The sequence below is a fragment of the Sprattus sprattus genome, assembly GCF_963457725.1.
Source record: "Sprattus sprattus genome assembly, chromosome: 5".
Lineage (NCBI taxonomy): Eukaryota > Metazoa > Chordata > Actinopteri > Clupeiformes > Clupeidae > Sprattus > Sprattus sprattus.
Genome location: NC_137924.1, coordinates 41,432,718 through 41,453,869, shown reverse-complemented (window position 1 = coordinate 41,453,869; position 21,152 = coordinate 41,432,718). Strand labels below are relative to the sequence as shown.

The 21,152-nt window shown below is 42.1% G+C and overlaps 2 protein-coding genes across 2 annotated transcripts; both read left to right on the top strand.

The window, feature by feature from the left end:
* Window positions 1-4,335: 4,335 nt before the first annotated feature.
* Window positions 4,336-6,578, top strand: nfkbil1 (nuclear factor of kappa light polypeptide gene enhancer in B-cells inhibitor-like 1; the record flags this gene model as incomplete). The annotated part of the gene is made up of 4 exons (XM_080838514.1): window positions 4,336-4,609; window positions 4,692-4,804; window positions 4,929-5,040; window positions 5,580-6,578. 4 exons carry the CDS (start codon window positions 4,336-4,338, stop codon window positions 6,179-6,181), a joined length of 1,101 nt encoding a protein of 366 aa, XP_080694640.1. The 3' UTR covers window positions 6,182-6,578.
* Window positions 6,579-9,219: 2,641 nt separating this feature from the next.
* Window positions 9,220-20,117, top strand: atp6v0a2a (ATPase H+ transporting V0 subunit a2a; the record flags this gene model as incomplete). Its single annotated transcript, XM_080839118.1, has 20 exons — window positions 9,220-9,342; window positions 10,733-10,811; window positions 11,631-11,728; window positions 11,837-11,974; window positions 12,154-12,251; window positions 12,769-12,895; window positions 13,395-13,477; window positions 13,735-13,828; window positions 14,059-14,271; window positions 15,575-15,725; window positions 16,976-17,115; window positions 17,315-17,472; window positions 17,761-17,851; window positions 18,001-18,119; window positions 18,357-18,567; window positions 18,691-18,810; window positions 18,934-19,047; window positions 19,321-19,438; window positions 19,742-19,913; window positions 20,015-20,117. Exons 1-20 carry the CDS (start codon window positions 9,226-9,228, stop codon window positions 20,115-20,117), a joined length of 2,544 nt encoding a protein of 847 aa, XP_080695244.1. The 5' UTR covers window positions 9,220-9,225.
* Window positions 20,118-21,152: the final 1,035 nt, after the last annotated feature.

The following is a 21,152-nucleotide window of genomic DNA, read 5'->3' as shown; positions in this document are numbered from 1 at the left end:
AGTTTGAGATGATCAAATGTCTCGTGGTATTTTGTCTGAAAATACCTGTCACTACTCAGTGCTGAAAGACATCATCACATGCTACATTCTTGCAACAATGTTCATATTCAGACAGATGGTTAATTTCACAGCTTTTCTTCTCAGACATGACAAAATATTTTTGTGTTGTTTTGTAAGACACTTGCTAAAAATGTGAGTGTTTTGTATCGAACGTATTGGCCAAAATGTGTGTCATGCAGTTTAATCAGTATATGACTTCACACAGGCCAGATGCATGATCTGTTCCATTTCAAAATTCCCTCTGTTTGGACATTTATCATCTATTGTGTCTGTAGGAATGAGGTCAAGATGCTGAATAAGGAAAGTCAGTCACCTTGTCCCTCATAAATCAGCAAACAGAATAAAATAGGACTTTTTATGCATTGGCGGTGTGGCCTCTTAACCAGGACAATGGCGGGTGCGGCTGGCCTTTGGAGCTGTGGCCAGAACTTCAGACTTCTTCAACTCTGATGTCTTCCTGCCACTGCTGATTGACCCAACCTCCACCCCCCACCCTCCACCCTCCTCCCTCCTCCCTCCACCCTCCTCCATCTCATCTCTCCTCACCCACTCTCCAGAAGCGTCCGAGGAGTAGGGTTGGGAGCCGGGGAGCAGGCAGGATAGGAGCCCATAGGGGCCCCTGTGAGGAGGTTCCTGTCCAGGGATATCCTGTCTGTCAGTGGCGCAGCTCTGGCCCTCCCCCCTCTAGAGCGGGACCTCTGACAGACCCCCTCCTGACCCTCGACGGGGCCGTTTGTTCACTGAGTCCGATCTGATAAGACGGCGGGGAGGCACGGGATACCGTCGCTCCTTCACACATCACACCCACGCTAACCACCACCACCGCACACACACACACACACACACACACACACTCCAGGCCAGCCCTGCCCCAAACACGGACAAGCGGTAGCGGACATGGAAGATGCAGTTCCTGCCCGGAGGGAAATTAGGGCCAAAGGGCAGAAGCTGGGTCTTAAACAAGACAAACACACACACACACACATGCATGCACACGTGCACATAAACACACACACACACACTCTAATGCATGCACACGTGCACATAAACACACCTACACACACACACACACACACACACACACACACTCTCATGCATGCACACGTGCACATAAACACACATACACACACACACACACACATACACACGATCACGGGTGTGCTCGCACACATCAGCAGAATACTGATGCTTCATTCAGAAAACAAAATTCTCTCTTTAGGAAAAAAAAATATATATTTTCAGCTTTCTACTTATGTAAGCCATCTAAACCCCCACACCCCATCTCTGGGTGCCACAATAACACCATAGCCTACACATGACACCTATGGTTTAAAGTGTTGAGTAAAACAGGATGTGGTTTGTCTCCGTCAACATTTAGTCATGCTCTCACACCCTAAACAATATATTCACATGCTTGAAATACACACACCACCTGAAGAATCTATGAGGGATGCAAGTTGTTAGTCTCCCAATAAGTGCGTGTAACGTGTGTGTGTGTATGGAGTGGTGGGGGACGGCCAAAGGCACGCACCTTTAGCATAGCACCCATACTGGGACACAGGCTCTCTTTATCTTTGGGCCATCATCACCTTTGATCCTGCCTGAATGTGCAAGCATGGGACATTATCAGGAGGAGCACGTTGCTTCCGCTGGTGGCCAACGGAGGGGGGCCTGAGGACGGGGCACCACCGGATCTCCCAGAGCAGCGATCGAACACAAAGCACTCCTTCATGGCTCCCTCTATCCTCCTTATTGTGTGGAGGTTCTCTCTCTCTCTCTTTCTATTTCTATCTCTCTCTCTCTCTTTTTCTCTCTCTGTCCACCCATTCCCCCTGCACTCTCATCTGCAGTGCTGTCACAAAGTGAAATAAAGACCTCTGTCACTGCTGCTCACTCAGCTGGGTCCATTCAGGCCCTTAGAGAAGTGATGAACGGGCAGACAGATAGATGGTCAGGTGTCTGTCTGTGTGTGTGTGTGTGTGTGTGTGAGTGTGTGTGTGTGCGTGCGTGCGTGCGTGCGTGCGTGCGTGCGTGCGTGCGTGCGTGCGTGCGTGCGTGCGTGCGTGCGTGCGTGCGTGCGTGTGAGTGCATGTGCATGTGCATATGCAGGTGGGAGGTTTACTTGTGAAAGGCTTGCCGGAGGCTGTATTAATGCTTGTTTGCATCAGTGAAATCTTCCCGCCAAAACACTACGAATGATAGGCCTGATGGCATAAGACAAAGGATTCCCAATGTGTAAAAAACCTAGAGGAGTAGTATTTTTTCTCAATGTGCATTCTGTGTCTTATCGTTCGCATTGGGGATTTTGATCACTGGCATGAAGAAGAGTGAAATATCTACATATATTTCAGATAAATACATGCCCCTTTCAAACATTCGCTTCATCTGGTATAGTATGTCCCTTTTTCTAGTTTGCCACTTATGTGATCTTAAAAGAAATCGAGCCTGTTAGTTTATCTCAAGAATATATCAAACATTTCAAAAAATGAAAGTTTAAATGGATGGAATACAAGGTTTTTCTCTCTTGTTCATGCTAAATAAAACCCTGGCGGTTTAATCTGCAAGATGGGCAAGGAATTAACGGGTCCATTCATAGGTTACGGGATCAATTCCCAATTAGTACAATGAAGAAGAGTACGTCTGCTGCTTCTGATAAAAGTGTTTTGCTAATTTAATAAATGTAATGTGCATGTTGCATTTAGTATCACCAACATTTAGCCACTGAGAGACTTCATACCTTACCCATTGGCTAGCTGGCCTTTGACCCAGAGGTTAGCAACAGAGAGAGAGAGAGGTGGCACTGCAGAGGAATGTGTGAGAGAGGGAGAGGGCCTCGTTATTCACTTTTGCTGCATTGCTACATTTGGATGCTGTTAGTGCAACAACATTCCTGGCCTGCAACAACAGTCCACTGCCACACACAGACATAAACAGCCGCTCACGCAACCAGCCTCCCCTTCCTGACAGGTGCCTAGTTGAAAGGCCCCAACAGATGCTCTGCTGACAGTATCAAAGGTCCATGACCTTAAAATCAGTGGGCACCGATTAACTGCTGCATGTATTAAACACTTGTGAATGAAAGGGGCAATCTGGGGCAATCTGTGAACATGGTGTTGACGGAGTGTGGGTAACCCTATCAGCTTTCCTAGCAGAATAGAAAAGGCTGATCAGGATCATTGTGCTGAAGGCTGATCAGGATCATGGGTTTTTGTGCAAGGACAACCTGATTATTTTCAGCTTTCTACTCTTTTTAGGGAAGTCCCCTAAACCCCATCTCTGGGTGCCACAAATGTTCTATAGCCTAAACATGACATCTATGAAATGCTATGGTTTAAAAGTGGTGAGTAGGTGTTTTTCTTTGGTGGCTGTAAGGTTTTGGTGTGGTATTAAAAGGTGTCAAAATAGGATGGGGTTTGTCTCAGTGGAAAGCACTGACTCAGCACTGGCACACACTGCGTCTCACTCTTTTCATGGTACTGAAATTGGTGGCACAAATAGGTGTTTGGGAAATTGACCTACTTTGAAAATACAGCCAAACTGTGTTTTTTAATTTATTGTATTATTATTATATAAATAAAGTAAAAAAATGTCCCATTATATATTTCCAGGGGATCATGGGTTACTTATATTGCACTGCCATGTATTGCAACACTGAAGGGACTTTGAGGGCCGCACTTTCTGTGAAAGACAGAGGGTGTTTGGGCCCCCCAGCTGGTTCAGGCCAATCAATCGGTGTTTTCCATATTTGTTCAATAACAGTCCTAACCTTTTAAATTCCAAGTCCTGTTCCCAATTGTTTACCTTATCCATTCCAAAATAAGCTTCTTCTTGGTTAAAAAAAAAAAAGAAAAAATACCCTGTGGTACACAAAGTTTAATTAAACTTAATTGTTAAATACCTAATCAAACAACTTAATTATGAGGATCAACACGAAGGATCTCAATAAAATAATTCACATGTGAAAAATAAGGAAATCGCGACACCTTTAGGTAAATATTGGAATTTAAGTATTACGGAACTAAAGTGATATAGGTGTTTGTATTTACACGAGTATTTTTGCGGCAGGACGAAGTTCCTCTTTTTGTAACATTTATACTCGTCCGTGATACTTTAGCAGAGGTAAACTCGTTACATTTACACACCCGTGATGATGCTATAATAAGTTATCCGATTAAAGACATCGGCCAGATCCAAAAGATTTCAGACGAAAAAAGCTTAACATTACATTTGAATTTTAACAATTCCAGGTCATTTTTAAAAGCACTGCAAACTAAAATGGTCTCGCGGCGACAGAAGCGATTATGGAAGTATGTGGAAGAAGGAAGCCTCTTAAAGTTGAAGTCCTATCTGCGGAAACATTCTGACCTCACGCCAAACTTTTCACAAGGTAAAAGGATAAGGACACCTCTCCATCTAGTATGCTGTCATGGTGACGACGCTATTCTCAGGCTCTTGTTGGAGTATGGGGCTGACCCCCTCCAAAAAGACAGACATGGAAACACTGCCTTGCATACGGCCGTCAAGAGAGCTCTAAAGCACGGGAAAAGAGGTAAGCTGTTGTCGGTTTAACGCTTACAAGGTCAGTTTGGTGTAAGTGTCAGATTGAATGCCCTTTATTTGTCTATCAACAGCTTATGATGACCTGGTTGTTCCCCTGCGCAAACACTGTCCCGACGCCATGGATGTGCCTAATAAAGCTGGTGTAACGCCTAAGGATATGCTTCAGTGGGTGAAATTTGGCATGGTGAGTAAGAATATGCAAAGCTCGTGGTATACTCAAGAAGTCAAGTCAAGTTAAGTGTTGGTTGTCTTGATTTCAATCACAAGCTGAGAGGACAAACATTGCTGAAATGCTTTTGTATCTTTAGAAAGCACCTGAAGAAAGGCTCTCTCAACCAATGAATGCAGAGAGAGAGTGGAGGGAGAAACTCCTAGGAGAATGCCAAGATGAGTTCACTGAGACATTTGGCAAGTATGATGGTAAGCCATCAAAATATATCCATACAGTGTATCCCACTCATCAGGTCTCATCAGTATACATTTTTGCACAAACGAGGTGGGACTTCACTACTAGAAATACAAGGGTTTAATTGTGCTTTGGGTGGGAATCTTCATTGTCTTGGTTGAGTTACTGCAGATTTTTTTTGTGTGTAATGGAATTTTCACTGTAGAATTGAAGTTGAATTTAGTTGGATTTCATGTAAATACTAATAAATGAAGAAACTGAACATTAGGTTCTGAAATCAACATATCCCCAAAAGTACATTGTATTACGGCACATTTAAGGTGGTTGAACAAATTTGTTGCATTGTATTTTGGCCGCATTGTTTATTGTAACAGTCATTTTACACGTTTGCTTAAATTTGATAGAGCGAGACTAGTAGTAAGAATATAGCATTTGACTTTGTAACTTTCCTGCAAATGTCTTTGCCTTTGTCCTCTGATGTGTGTATTTTACTCTCTTTCTTTCTTTCTTTCTTTCTCTCTCTCTCTCTCTCTCTCTCATGTCTCTGTTTCAGATGATATCCCGTATAAAGAGGAAGAGGAAGAGGATATTAAGGAGGATTTCATGGACTGGGCTGACCGCATCCGCCAGGAGTACCTGGCCCAGCAGCACGCCCGTGCTCAGAGGGAGGCAGCAGCCCACAGCGGAAGGAGAAGGAGGAGAGAGGGTGCGAGTGAGGAGGAGCAGGAGAAGCACAAGGAGCAGCTGCAGCGCCTGCAGAAGGAGCACATGGAGTACCTGCAGCGGGCGGCGCGGAAACAGGAGGAGACGCGACAGGGGAAGAAGCAGCGCTACGAGGAGCGCTGCGCCAGCACCTTCGCCTCCAACAGTGCCGCCAGCGGATCCTCCCAGAAGCAGCTGGGCTACGCCGACATCCCCTGGCCGGCCCAGCACGGCTCCGTGAAGGACATGCTGGAGGTCATGCTGCACGGTGCCGACCGGGCCGACGTGCCGGCCTTCCGGAAGCTTCTGAAGAGGCAGCAGGCCATCTGGCACCCGGACAGGTTCACCCAGCGCTGCGGCGAGCGCCTGGAGGAGGCGGACAAGCAGAGGATTCTGGACACTGTCACTGCCCTCTCCCAGGAGCTCAACAGCCTAGCACAGAGTCTCAGGTGACCCGCCCCGATAGGGTGAGGAGAGGACACGTGAAGCCTTACACGCTTACTCAGGATCCATTACTGCATGATTGGCTCAGGGCGAAGGAAGCCTAAACGTGCAGAGTTGGAGCTAAAAGGAATTTGTGATCCATCATTCAAATGAATGTGCCATGTTGTTATTTGACTGTTTTTAGTGATGATGCAATGCATCTACTGGCATTGGAGTCAGGAGTCTCATATTTAAACAGACAACTTTATTTTGCCCTGCAGTGATGGCTATTTTATCTACAGAGTTGTTCACAAGAAACTGAAAGACAAAACATGTAGAGGTTGAGGGAGGACATGCGTGTCAAACACTGTCAGTTGAACCAGAGGTGATGAAACCCCCTTTTGCGCAAGGCATAATTTCTGGAAAACACATGTACATGGTTTATATATAAACTAGGCTCTCAACCAGTTTGGATTATTATTGAAAGCCTAGTGCAACCCCACGGTTAGTTTGCTTTTTTTGTTAATATGTTTTAAACAAAGTCTATTCCATAAAGCAGAGTTCCAAATGACCACCTCCTAGACTCATGCTTTCTTTACAGTAGGTAGTTATTCATGCGTTACATTGTTTCTTGATTAAGGGTCCAGTTTGTTCTCACTTGTTGCCTGGCAATATTGCAAGAGGTTTTGTTTGTTTAAACACATATCTATCAAAGCATTACCTTTCACATTACAGCTATGAAATAAACCATGAATGACACAAGTACAACACTCTTTGTGTCGAATACAAATTCCAAATGTAATGTTTGGTTAGAAAGTAATAAGAAGTAAGTAGTATGAAATTATGTTTTAAATAATGAAGTACATATTCTGTTTAGACAGCTGTTTTGTAAGGACAGTTGAAGTGTTTATTCATGCTTGCGTTTCCAGTTGCAAGTATTGCACACCATGTTCAATAGGGTTGCCAAGATAGTTATTCTGGACACTTTCACTTTCAGATTAATACCACCATATAACACCATACTCACCATATGGTTACTAGGTTCTTGTGTTACTAGTTCTTCCTACTAAAAGAATTACCAACACACATTATGACCAGGAGATAAAAATGGCCCATATAAAGTATCGTACAGTGAACAATGTTTATGCCTGCGGATCCTGAGCATAGCAAATTAAACTCTGCCAATACAGTTGACATATTTACATCTACTGTGCAGTACATGTCAACATCAACAGTCTTGAGTTGAACATTTTGGGTTGGGCTCAAAGATTGGGCGACTTGATTTGGGCGACCTGGAAGGCACCACACTGTCATTCTTAGAACGGTAGGAAACAGACTAGCCCTCATTTTAAAGCCCTAAGGCATATTGTGACTACAAGTTACAAGTCTTTTATTTGTCAGATGCACAAAATGACACAGGGTCAGACAGGGCACTGAAATTCTTAAGACAAGGCACCGCCTAAGAGTCTACCATAACATAACAATAACTATATGGGAGATGTACAGCAGATATGCTATTCATACCTCATTCACAGCACATTCAGTGCTGTAACAGCATTCAGCTATTAAACTCGCACCTCAGTTTCCTTATGTTCTCACTTCTCAGGGAAGTCCCCGTCCTTGACCAGTATGCCCCTCTGAAAGGTTAGACATATTGCTATGTAAACAACAATGCTTCTGTGAAAAAATGTGTCAAATGTAGGACAAAGAATATCTGCATAGTGATCAAGTCCAAAGGTGTCATGCCAATCATTTGTATGAGTTAATGATGAACAGAGTACAGACATTCATTTTTCCTCTCATATAAACATGACAAAGTCACTTCTTAAGAGCATAAACTTAATTGTATATGCTGGTATTTTTTATGGATGTCTGTACATCGTCAAACAAAGGAAGGGCAGATGGTCTGTCCCTTTTCAAAAACTGGGAATTGAATAAATATGAGTCGATGGTTGCCAGATACTGATTAATCCCCTGCTGGAATCATGTGGCACAAGGGCATATTTGAAGTATAAATCAACCTACATATGGGTTTCAGTACTTAAAATGACCGGGTATTAATGTTTTTAAAATAAAATCAATCCCGCATTCAGGTCCCAGCTAATAGGCTACTAAACGAGCAATAACCATGTGTCTAGAATAAATGACTGTCAGTTAGCAGGCACACTTGCCTGTTCATGGTGGAGAGCCCCACAAACTTTATTTCTTTAAAAGTCTAAGTAGGCTAAAGCCAGCCTATAAAATTGCGATTTTCTATTTATTTTATGGGCGACACAATTTATAATTTTAAATGATAATGCCAGTGGCGGTTTGTGTGAGTTTTGTGATAAATCGTTTATAATGGTCTCATTCCAGTGTCCAATGATTTATACCAATACCGTTTACTATGGTTCTTCGCACAGATATTCCCCAGGCCATGTCCGGCTCAATGAAAGGGAGGAACAACGGGACTGCATTTGGCAACCCATGAGCGCCTGTGACACTAGCTGGCAGAGTGAATGTTTTAAAGGACGGATGACTTCGGATTTTTCGGAATACGAAACCGTAAAAACTCAGTATTTCTTCAATCTTTAAGTGCAATGTAAACGTGGTTTGTTACTTGCCTGCTCACGAAGCTTTGGAAATTATTCGCCTGGACCTCTATTAATGGCTAGACATCTATTAAAGGTAGCCTAGTCTACAACGGCGTGTCACTTTGTTATCGTGTCAGATAGGTAAGCCGCTGGCAAGCAATGCATGTTTCATGTTTCACTGCTGCATTTAAAATGAAGTCTTTTTAAACATTTTAGGTTATATTTTCAAGAGAACGACTACAGTAGGCTATTTCGAACGTGCATCTAAATATAGGCTGCGGCTGATGAAGCCGACACAGCCTGAGCATTGTCAGACAAGAAAGAGATGTTCTTAGCGAACTGAGTCTACAGCAAAGCTTATTCTGGTCTCCGTGACAAAATATGCCATTGATTCTTGCCAGTTTGACGCCAAATGTAATGGTTGCAGGGTGGCCTGGTTTGTAAATTCGGAAGGCCGAAGGCGGACTTGGTCAGCAAGGTGGCTGATAAACGGGAGATAAGATGGGGTCGGGATTTCGGAGTGAAGAGATGTGCTTGGCGCAGTTGTTTCTGCAGTCCGGCTCAGCATACGACTGCATCTGCGAGCTTGGAGAAATGGGTCTGGTTGAATTCCGAGATGTAAGTATAGCATTGTGTAGGCTAACACTTCTTGTCTTTATAGCCCATTTTAACACCACCAGTGGACTACAGGAGTATTTTTGCCAGTCCTGAAATGTGCATTTACATAAGTTTCATTTTTTTTGTGGGACACTTATGTATGCAGTGCGATATCGGCCATTCCACTCTACTGGTCTGAGGGAGTCCGTATTCCTGTGGAGGAATATTATTTTGGTCTTGTTGTCAATATACCTTTTAAGTAGCGCATGAAGGCAATGGATGCAACCTTTCTGTCACTCTCTCTCTCTCTCTCTCTTTGTGTGCATGCGTTTATGAGAGAGAGAAAATTAGAGAGAGAGAGAGAGAGAGAGAAAGGGAAGGGGGGCACACAATGACCAGTAAACCTCTTGCAAAGGGAAAATTGCCTGTCCCTTCCTATGGTTGTATATGTGTCTGAGCTAAATGTCCATTGTGGCGTTAATGACAGTCAATTGGATCAATTGCCTGTGGAAAAAAGCAGCACAAACTTGTTAAACGGGCTGTTAAGATGTTAAAAGCCTATTTATTGTTCATTTTGCCTACAGCAGTAGATATTGACTGGACAGATAGAGGGTTCATCGTGGGTCACAGGGCAACTTCACATTTATAGGAATTCTCCAGAAAGGGGACAAAGTGAAGAGTGCTATTTTTAAAGTCAAGCCAGCTACACCATCAGTTACTCTGCATAATTCATAGCCAAGCTTTGCATAAATGGCAGCTTGCAACAAGATTTCATGTAATATTTCCCCTCCTGTTAACATGACAGAGCCACTTGTCATGGTGGTGTGTGCCAGCATATATCCATGTTAGGCCTTGTGTCCAAGCGAAGTAGAGGTGGCCTCATTAAGTGCAGCTAAAGTGAGTATTGGCGAAAAAGGCCTTCTATTACAGACATGAATGTGTCTTTTTCACCCAAGACATTTCAGTCATGGCTGTTTTGTCATGCTTAAATTACACCAGGCCATTGGTTCTCAGACTTGACATGATAGGCCCCACTTTGAAAATGACACACCCCCCCCACAATAGAGATTGTGGTGCTCATATAGCCCAAAGAACCAGATTCACAGAAGTTGTTGCATAGCTTTTCTGGAACATTCTTTGAACACTAGGACGGTTAACATTTTCAATTCAGTTTAGCATTCTAGTTTTTTTTGCCCTCAGCCTGCGCCCTCCTTGCTCAAACTTTGCGGCCAGACCCACTCTCTGGGAACCCCTGCAGTAGGGAATGGGGAGGAGTAGGCTTTGTTGTTTGTGTGTGCACTTGAATATCTGTATTTCTGTGTGGTGGTGGTGGGGGGGTTAAAAGGAAAACTTGAAGCAGCAAGTCTTAGAAATATCCATCACCATTTTGATGAAATGTCCTCTGTTGTAGCTCAACCCCAGTGTCAGCTCCTTCCAGCGTCGCTTTGTCAGTGAGATCAAGAGGTGTGAGGAGATGGAGAGGATTCTGGGTAAGGCCTTCACAGAGGACCTCAATTTCAACTCTATTTTGTCCGACATGGCAGCAGGTTTGAGCGGAAACAACTACAGCCATATCTGGATGTGACTCCAAAACAACAGATTAAGTCTTTTGTGTCTACAGTGTCTAATTTTAAATTTGTGTTTTCCTCTCTTCTGAATTTGATCTGTTATAAATATGCTAAGCACTATAACATAAAGCCTCATTTTCATTTTTTTTGCAAATAATATGTGATTTCTACCCTAGATGACTTTGTGTTGTGTTGGTAGGTTTGCTGTTGTTTGTTACATATGGCCATGTTGAGTTACCGGGCTTGTTAATTTACCCCTAATCACTGCAGTAACCCAAATAACCCAGCAGTGTCTTGGCATGGACTTCTTATCATAGACATATACAGATAGGTAACCATAGACATATAGGTATGTCTATGGTTCTTATCCTTTTGATTCTTAAATCAGCTAACTTGCTGCCTGTCTTGCTGCCTGTGCTGTTATCTGTCCATATGCATCTGAGAGCTTACAGTTGGACAGCGTAGGGGTTTGCCAGTAAGAGCGACACCACAGAACCGTATAGGAGGAGATAGATGGTTGAGTTATATGTAGTGTTTATATATAGTATATATAGTCAGAAGCTGAACGGGGTAGATGTGTGATTTGCTTTAAGGAAAGTGGGGTGTATACGTTAACCTGGCACATCCCCCTGTAGCTTTGAATGGATAAACATAAATTATTTGGGATTGCTGTCGAATGGAAGGTCTGTTTGAAGAGATATTCACATGACTGAGTTTTATTTCTGTGTTCATTTTGCACAGGTTATGTCTTAAGGGAGATCAGGAAATCAAATATCCCTGTTCCTGAGTGTGATGACAGTCCAGTGGCTCCAGCACCCAAGCATGTCCTGGAGATCATGGTAGGTTGCTGTTGAGAGATGTTTATCTCTCAACATTCCATGGAATTCACAGACACGTAAATATTAATCTAAGTATGGATAACGCTTTGGTTGATATTTTTACCTCAGGAGCAACTGCAGAGGCTGGAAGTAGAGCTCAGTGAGGTGACCCGAAACAAGGAGAAGCTCCAGCGGAACCTTCTAGAACTCACGGAATACACGCACATGCTGCGGATCACACACAGCTTTGTGCACAGCCGCTCCAGGGTGAGCTTTGTCTCCACTTCCTCCTGTGTTGCCCCATACTTGTGTGATGTTTACGTAGTGTTGTCTTTTCTAAAGGAAGGGAGGTGAGGAACGAAGTTGTCCTGTGGAAATGAGAGTGTGAGTAAACACACTGAGTAAACATGTTTTTTCTGGTTTTCTGTCATGTTTCTGTGTTGCAGCACGAAGCCCTGGGGCCTCAATATGAGGAGTTTCCGGCCCTCGAGACCGATACCGTGACCGGCTGCACCGGCATGCAGAGACTAGGAGCCAAATTGGGGTGGGTCACAGGACCATGAATGCCTATCGCAGACAATTTTCAGAAAATCTTGATATCCTACCAACCGCATAACTGCATATTTAACTGAGTGCAGGATTTGGCTTTGTTACATTAAGAGCTAGCTATGCTATTAGTGAATAAAGCTTACATTCATGGGCAAAATTATTGGCATCCCTGCACTTCTGGCAGATAATGCACCACTTCTCGCAGAAAATGGTTGCAATTACAAATGCTTTGGTATTCACATGTTTATCTTTTGTTTGCATTGGAACAGCGCGAAAAAGCAGAGAAAAACGTCCATGACTGTTTATATTTACCGATGTTCAGCGGGACAGACGGAAATTAGAACCTGAACAAAACATGATGTACATCTCATGCCGAACCCTTGGGCAACAACTAAACACTTGTTACTTTACAAAGTAAAGGATGTTTGTTTTTCTGGATGGAGGTTATAGGTTTTCACTAACCCATGCCCAAGTCCAGTCTGAGAGGTTCCCTGTGGTTCCCTGTGCTGCAGGTTTGTGTCTGGCCTGATCCATAGGGGGAAAATGGAGGCCTTTGAGCGCATGCTGTGGAGGGTGTGCAAAGGCTACACCATTGTCAGCTACGCCGAGGTGGATGAGAGCCTTGCTGATCTAGATACGGTTGGTAACAGTGTTGTTGAGCTGGTATTTTCAACTGAGTCTTCTACCTTATAAAGAGGTTTCCATGTAATTTTTCTTTCACCAAATGGACCATAGCTATTTTCCATTCAAGGTCCCCCTTGCCAAATCATTTGAAAACAAGACAGAAAGGAGAATGTGGCATTTGTGAGACCTCATTTGAAACTACTACTAACCAAAGCAAGTAGAACATTCAGAAAACACTAACCAAAGCAAGAAGAACATTCACAAAGATCATCTCCCAATGTTCTTTGTGGCAGGATGTGTCAAATGCTGAAATTGTCGGATGGTGTTACGTTTAAACTTTGAAAGAGTTGAATGATTTTATTATGTGTCTCACTCTCTCTCTCTCTCTCTCTCTCTCTCTCTCTCTCTCTCTCTCTCTCTCTATCTATCTATCTATATATATATATATATATATATATATATATATATATATTTCTATTTCTCTATCTTTCTCTCTCTCTGTGTTTGGTTTTAGGGTGAGATCAGTAAAAATGTAGTCTTCCTGATCTCTTTTTGGGGTGACCAGATTGGCCAAAAAGTTCAGAAAATATGTGACTGGTGAGTGATTTCTAACTGCCATATCCAGCTTTAGACACTAATTTTAAGCAAATTGAAAAATAGATGGTGTTTGGTGTTCACACCTGTAAATCTATGATGCATGAGCAATGTGTTTTAAAAAAAAATATATATTTTTAGAAAAAAGTGATCTATTTTGTAAATAACCTTAAAATCTCAGCAGCTTCCACTTGTGTAGATAATAATGTCGTAACATAAAGAATGTAGTGTCAGGTGTCCTCTGTTGGTTTGTTGCCTAGTTACCACTGTCACCTCTACCCCCACCCTGAGTCTGATGAGGACAGGGCAGATGTGATGGACAGCCTGAAGACACGCATTCAGGACTTGCATAATGTAAGATGACCCTGTGTTTGTGCTGCAAGTTTTTATGTTTTTTATTCTTTTAGTGTAATATACTGCTTTTAACAAACATATCAACCTCCTGTAATGTGTTATGGTGAATAGTACAATTTAGCTTTATACGTTATCCCTTTAGAGACTTAATTGCGAATGAATTTTTTACACTTTTGCCATGTGAACAATGAGAAACTTGGACAGCTTTGAAATGACATCCCCCCACCCAGGTTCTGCACCGCACTGACGACTACCTGAAGCAAGTGCTGCTCAAAGCCTCGGAGACGGCCTACTCTTGGGTGGTGCAGGTGAAGAAGATGAAGGCCATCTACCACATCCTTAACCTCTGCAGCTTCGATGTCACAAACAAGTGTCTAATAGCAGAGGTCTGGTGCCCAGTCAGTGACTTGGCCCAGCTAAGGAGGGCGCTGGAGGAAGGCTCGGTGAGGGACTACCACAGCCATTCACTCTCCATTCAAATACTTTGCCATTGAAATAAACATTTGTAATATACTTAATTGCAATTCATATGTAGAACTTTTAGTATTTAAAATTCCGTGCTGAGTCTTTTTCATAGTCGTATTAATTTTTTTTTTTTTATGTATTATTATATTTCTACAATATCATTCATTTGAGCTATTCAGTCTGCTTAAATCAATCATGCATACAAATACTAAACATACCGCATAGTCGTGTATAATATTACTGCTGCATAAAGTGAGAGAATGAGCAAGAATTAAGTGAAATAAGATATTTACTATTCTTGAATTATTCTTATCTTGAATTATTACATTTCTGACAACAATAGTTTTGTTTTATATATATATATTATTCTGAGTGAAAATTTAAGGAACTATGGTTTGTGGATGTGCTGTGAGTTACGTTCTACAGTTTTAAGACCAGTCTAGTGAATATGGATGATTGGGATTGATAACATATATATTCTTTTATAAGTTTGAGTAAATTTACGTGTATACAAAAGCAGCAATATGAGCTTCATTGTATAACTGTACTTGCCATTTATTTACAAAGTTTTGAAAAATGTGCACAGATTAATGTAGGATTATAAATTGAAGGAAAGAGTATGTTTGAAAGCCATACTAAATGCAGAGAAAAATTATGCTTATAGGCCTACAAGTAATGACATTTATAACAGAACGGAGCAATACACGATCATAATAATACGTTTCAATACAGCCGCAAGCAGTGATCATCGGGGTCCAAGCAGATTGTGCAAACTTCTCCAAGTAGAGAAAGTTGGAATGATTTGACCCATTGAACTGGTGAAGCATTTGAATTTTGTATATGTAACGTAAGGATTTAAAGACAAAATAAATTGTGAAGATAGACCAAATCATGTCAGAGAAAAACATGCAGCAACATGTATGTTGGTGTAACAACATCTTATGGCTGATTTGTTTGGAATTGGGTTAATAACTTATATATGCCATTATGAATAACCCTACAAAATGTCATTAAGATCGGCCATTCACATAGGAATGTATTTGCTGCTGAATTTTGATTGGCAATTGGCGGCCATTTTGTTAAGCGAGCCAAATGGAACACACATACAGACATTTATATCCCTTTCCCCCCCCATCACCATGTAAAAGAGGCAATTTGTATTCTTTGTTTGTAATATGCTTTAAAATTTCGTGTAGCTTTTTGCACAGAGACCTCATTAGTTCAATCAACATGGAACCTCCACTGCTCATCCCCTGAATGGTTATGGCTTTCACTTTTCAGAGAAAAGGCGATGCCCCCGTTCCGTCGTTTGTTAATCGCATCCCGAGCAATGATACACCTCCAACCCTCCTGAGAAGCAACAAGTTCACCTCAGGCTTCCAGAGCATCGTGGAGGCTTATGGAGTTGGAGATTACAGAGAAGCAAGTCCAGGTGAGTTAACTGATGCTACAAGATGGAAGGGAGAAGGGAAGGATGGGTTAAATTCAGTTGATTCTGAATTGCAAGCAAAGGAATGTGGTGGCATTTAGGGTTATCGTACTGATGTTTTTATTATTGAAACAGTAAATGTATGTTTTGACACAGTCCACTTTATGTTTGTCTTGATATTAACTCACTAGTTTCTGTCCTTGCCAGTTTCCTAAGCTTAACAAACAACGAATTTCAAACGTTTAACAAACATTCAAAGGATTGAGTGAATTAATTCCTACTGGATTTTGCTGTTATCTGAAATCGTTAACCTTTTTATGTTGTTGACCATCTCTCATTGGATTTTTTTCTAAGCACCCCTTTTAACACCGCTAAATTTAAAATCTTAATTGAGGCTCTGGTTCCTTAAAGAAACCTCTGTCCTTGTCATTATTTAATCGAATAGAATAATCAAATATGCCTTCACTGCAGCACAGAGACATGTGGCTTAGTACTTTGTAATCTGTCCAGTTCCATGAAGTCACATCTCCTTTTGAGGACACTTTCTTTTCACAGTGACCCAATTCTGATGTATTGAACTGCATCAGCAAAGCTTGTGATGACAGTGGCACAAAAGATCTCTTCCCTCCACAGCCCCTGCTTACTCCCAGCTGTGTCGCCTGATAATCAGTAGTTTTCCTCACCCTGTTTCTCCCTCTCTCTCCCTCAATCGGCCTGTTTCCCCTGCGTCTCTTGGCCATTGTTTCTGTGAGTCAACTGAAAGACTTGACCCATTTAAGTAGCATGTACATAGGGGAGGAAGGTTGCAAAGGCAGTCTCACAGGCTATTGTACAATGGACAAATGAACTTGTGTAATACAAATGGCTCACTGGGGATCTTCTTGATTTTAACATAAACACCATCTATAATACCGCCTATGTCGTTTAGCCATATTCTGGACCGTTTTGACCCCTGTTAATGTACTGTGGCAGAGGTTTTTTAAAAACAGGAGTGTCATATCTGGTTCCTTACAACACTGTGTCTGACGGCATGTAACTAATATGAGCATGATTCCAAAAAGAGGGTTTCTATCCAGTTATAACATATAACAACTATAACATCCCCTGGGGGTCCCTGTCCACAGCAAAGATCAAATACCTCCAGATGGATCTGAAGTCCCACTCTAGTGTTGCAGCGATGCTGTAAGACTGGTTTTCAGACGGAAGAAACCAGATGTGACTCTTTTGTAATGTCGTTGTATTTCGTCCCTCAGCTCCCTATACCATCATCACTTTCCCATTCCTCTTCGCTGTCATGTTTGGAGACCTTGGCCATGGGGTGATCATGGCTCTCTTCGCCCTGTGGATGGTGCTGGGCGAAAAGAACCACAAACGGGGGCGCTCAGGGAACGAGGTAAGAAGCTTATCGTGCTTTTTTTGAGGATTTTGCTTTCTGTTAGTTGTAAAATGAGTTCCCAAACTGTTTTCTTTCAGTTGTTACTTCTTGATTTGGGCATGCGTATGGGCAGATTGTTTCTTTCAGATAAAAAAAAGGTTGTCTATTTTTGCAGGATTAACCACTGATGGTCTCTTGTTTTGCTTTCTCTGCTCAGATCTGGAATACTTTTTTTGACGGGCGCTACATCATCCTGATGATGGGGCTTTTCTCCATCTACACGGGACTCATCTACAATGACTGCTTCTCCAAGTCCCTCAACATCTTCGGCTCAAGTTGGAGCGTCAAAGCAATGTTCACAGAGCAGCAGTGGATGTGAGCATAGATGCTGGTGTATTCATGGAGACAGACACACAGACACACAGACACACAGACACACAGACACACAGACACACAGACACACAGACACACAGACACACAGACACACAGACACACAGACACACAGACACAAAGACAAAACACATGGGAAAAACATACATATTGAAAATAGAAATTTGCAAATTGTTCATTCATTGGTGTGATAGCATGGAGCATCTTAAGGGAATAGGTGCATAGGTGGTCATTGCAAACCTTCCAATAAACTGTTTGTCCTTTTCTCGTCAGGAATGAAACTTTGAGAACAAATACTTTGCTCACTCTCGATCCAAATATATCTGGGGTTTTCAATGGACCGTATCCATTTGGAATAGATCCGGTGGGTATATACAATCACATGTGTAATGCACATCCTTTATATTTTTTCCTGTCCAGTTTTGCAACCTACATTTTTTTATCTGATTATGTTTAGATGATAACAAAATAAGGCATGGTTTCAATTTTGTTTGTACTTTGTTTGGTCCATAGATTTGGAATCTAGCTGTGAATCGTCTGTCCTTCCTGAACTCCTATAAGATGAAAATGTCCGTTATCTTGGGAGTCATTCACATGAGCTTTGGGGTGGTGTTAAGTGTCTTTAACTATCTGTGAGTCTTACAATACAAGTTTAAATAAACCTTTACATACATTTACATGCACTTCATCTTTATTTACGTTCTTGATATTCTTTGTAGAAAAGGCAACATGGCATAGCTAAATAGAAGATGGATAAAATAGTTAGCATTTCACATTTGTATTTAAAGAAACTGTTGTAATTGTCTACAAGTAGAATTTATACTGTGGGATAGCCTGATACCTATTTGTATACTTCTGTCTTTCTCCAGGCACTTGCGACAGAAGTATAAGATCTACCTGCTCTTCCTGCCTGAACTTCTCTTCCTGCTCTGTCTCTTTGGCTACCTGGTCATCCTAATCCTTTATAAGTGGCTGGCTTTCTCTGCAGAGAACTCACGCTCCGCCCCCAGCATCCTGATCCACTTCATCAACATGTTCTTGATGCAAGACAGTGGCACCAAACCCCTTTATCCTGGCCAGGTCAGTTAAGGTTTCAGGAAGAAAACACTATATATTTATAAACACATAAAAACAAGGAAAACCTAGTGGATATGACAAATCCATTTAGCAAATTATCGTTAACGTTCTGACTGTTTCTTGTAGATGGGGCTTCAGATCTTTCTGATAATAGTGGCTCTGTTGGCAGTACCAGTGATGTTGCTAGGGAAACCTCTTTACCTTTACTGGCTCCATCACGGAGGCAAGAGTCTTGGAGCGCACAGGGTACGTGTCAGTCCCGTGCCAGTGACCTTTACCATATATGACATGAGTTTATCTCTTTCGGTTACATGTCTATTTCTGTGCCCGAGTATCTTTATGTGTGATGTGTGCGTTTGTGGCATTCAGGGCTATGAGAGAGTTCGGCGTGTGAGTGAGGAGGATCTGTCTCCATCCATGCTTCATGATGAGGAGGAGGGCCTCGGTGACCACATGTCTGGTAGAGACGGGGGATCCAAGCAGGTAGTGTTTCCTAATTTGCTGTCTGGGCAAGCCTGCATTCCTATACTGCCATTTGGCGCCAGGTATCAATGTCCACACAGTTTCAGCTTGATAAGAATTACACTTGATAAGAATTTAAAAAAAAAAGTAGACTATTGCAGTGTTTGGCTGACCTACCAATGAATGCACTGTACATAGTGTTTCAGAGACTAAATCATCTATTTGCAGAATGATGAACGACATAAAAGAAAACATTATCTTAATGTCCATCTGTGTTGCTTTTGCTGTGAGCAGTTTGACTTTGGGGACGTGTTCCTGAACCAGGCCATCCACACCATCGAGTACTGCCTCGGCTGCATCTCCAACACGGCTTCCTACCTGCGCCTGTGGGCTCTCAGTCTGGCCCATGCCCGTGAGTCGAGTGCCAACATCCACCAGTTAATTAAATTAAATGATGCTGACAGAGTGCTATCAACATTGCCTCAGCTTCTATAAAATGCTTTGAGAGAGCCCAGACATTCTCAGAACAAGTATCAGAACAGCTACCCTTGGAGCAGAGCAGTGTGTTAATCTTGCATATTTTTATGTTCTTTTTGTGTTCCTGTGTGTGTGTGTGTGTGTGTGTGTGTGTGTGTGTGTGTGTGTGTGTGTGTGTGTGTGTGTGTGTGTGTGTGTGTGTGTGTGTGTGTGTGTGTGTGTGTGTGTGTGTTTTCAGAGTTGTCTGAGGTTCTGTGGGAGATGGTGTTACGCGTAGGCTTCAGGGTTTCCACCAGGATCGGTCTGCTGTTTCTTGTGCCAGCGTTTACTGTGTTCTCTGTGCTCACTGTCTCCATCCTGTTGATCATGGAGGGACTCTCTGCCTTTCTCCATGCTTTACGTTTGCACTGGTGAGTTCTCATCGCACTACTTTATGCGAATGTGGTGTTCCTTCTACTCTTCCAATTGTATGCTAATGTCACCTCACGACCCCTCTTATTCTCTTTTTCAGGGTTGAGTTTCAGAACAAGTTCTACAGTGGACAAGGAGTCAAGTTTGCTCCGTTTGACTTTGCTCTGCTACCTTCTGTCTTTGAACAAGATGGACTGCTGTGATATTGGTCTTTGTAATGAACAGTGAGCCATGAATGTATGGTTAAGGCTGTTGGTTTCTCACCATGCTGCAGATTTTTACCATCAAGACATTTTATACTTAAGACCACCGGCTGCACCATCGCCTTCGACAGAAGCATCCATATCAAGCTTATTTGGAAAATGATTATCTCCAGTAGTTCAGATAAACAAATGCTGTTCCAGATGTCAACAGTTTTGGTGTCAGTTGCCACACAATTATATGGCATACTCTTCAGAGAATTTTAGATTGCTACAATATTTTCGCTTTTAAACAAATATTTCGATTATTTCCCAAATAGATTCTATGTGGGAGACAATAATGGAGTAATGGGGTGCAGGCTAATGTATTTATTCTGTGTGGTCATATCAAACTCTAAAGTAAGTGCCATAAAGGCCTACCTGTTATTTAATGGGCAGGCTTCAGTTCTGCTTTGAATGTGATTGTACTTCAGAAAATGAAGAAGTTTCTTTTGGATTGCCATATTTTGACTGTACACCTCAAAAGAAGCAAACTAAAAACATGATATTTTGCTGTTTGCACAAAGGAAATGGCAGTGTTCACGAAACGTAATAGGGTAAAACAAACACTGAAGCAACCTATGGATTTTGAGGGATTTTCTTTTTTTTGTGTGGCATAACCCGGCAGACACAGAGGGTAATTGTGATAATAAAAATCTAATGTAATTTGTTGTTACAATGCTGTGAATTCCAAATTATTTTTAAATGAACTGTCATCATATGTGTTTACGATGAACTCTGACTATTTGAACTTCTGAAACACCACCGATTAGCAAATTGAGTGGTTTGACACACATTTGTGGGTCTTCAATAATCCCGATTACCCTCTACCCGGCCGAAAGTAGGCCATCTTGAGTAGGCCACTACCTCTTCTGGAAGAATTCATTTTTGTGTGGGTGTATCCAGCATATTTTTATTTTAGGTTTTCACATCGTATGTCTCAGTGTCACCTTAATGATAGTATATTTTAGGCTAATGTATAAGATATTTTCTGATATA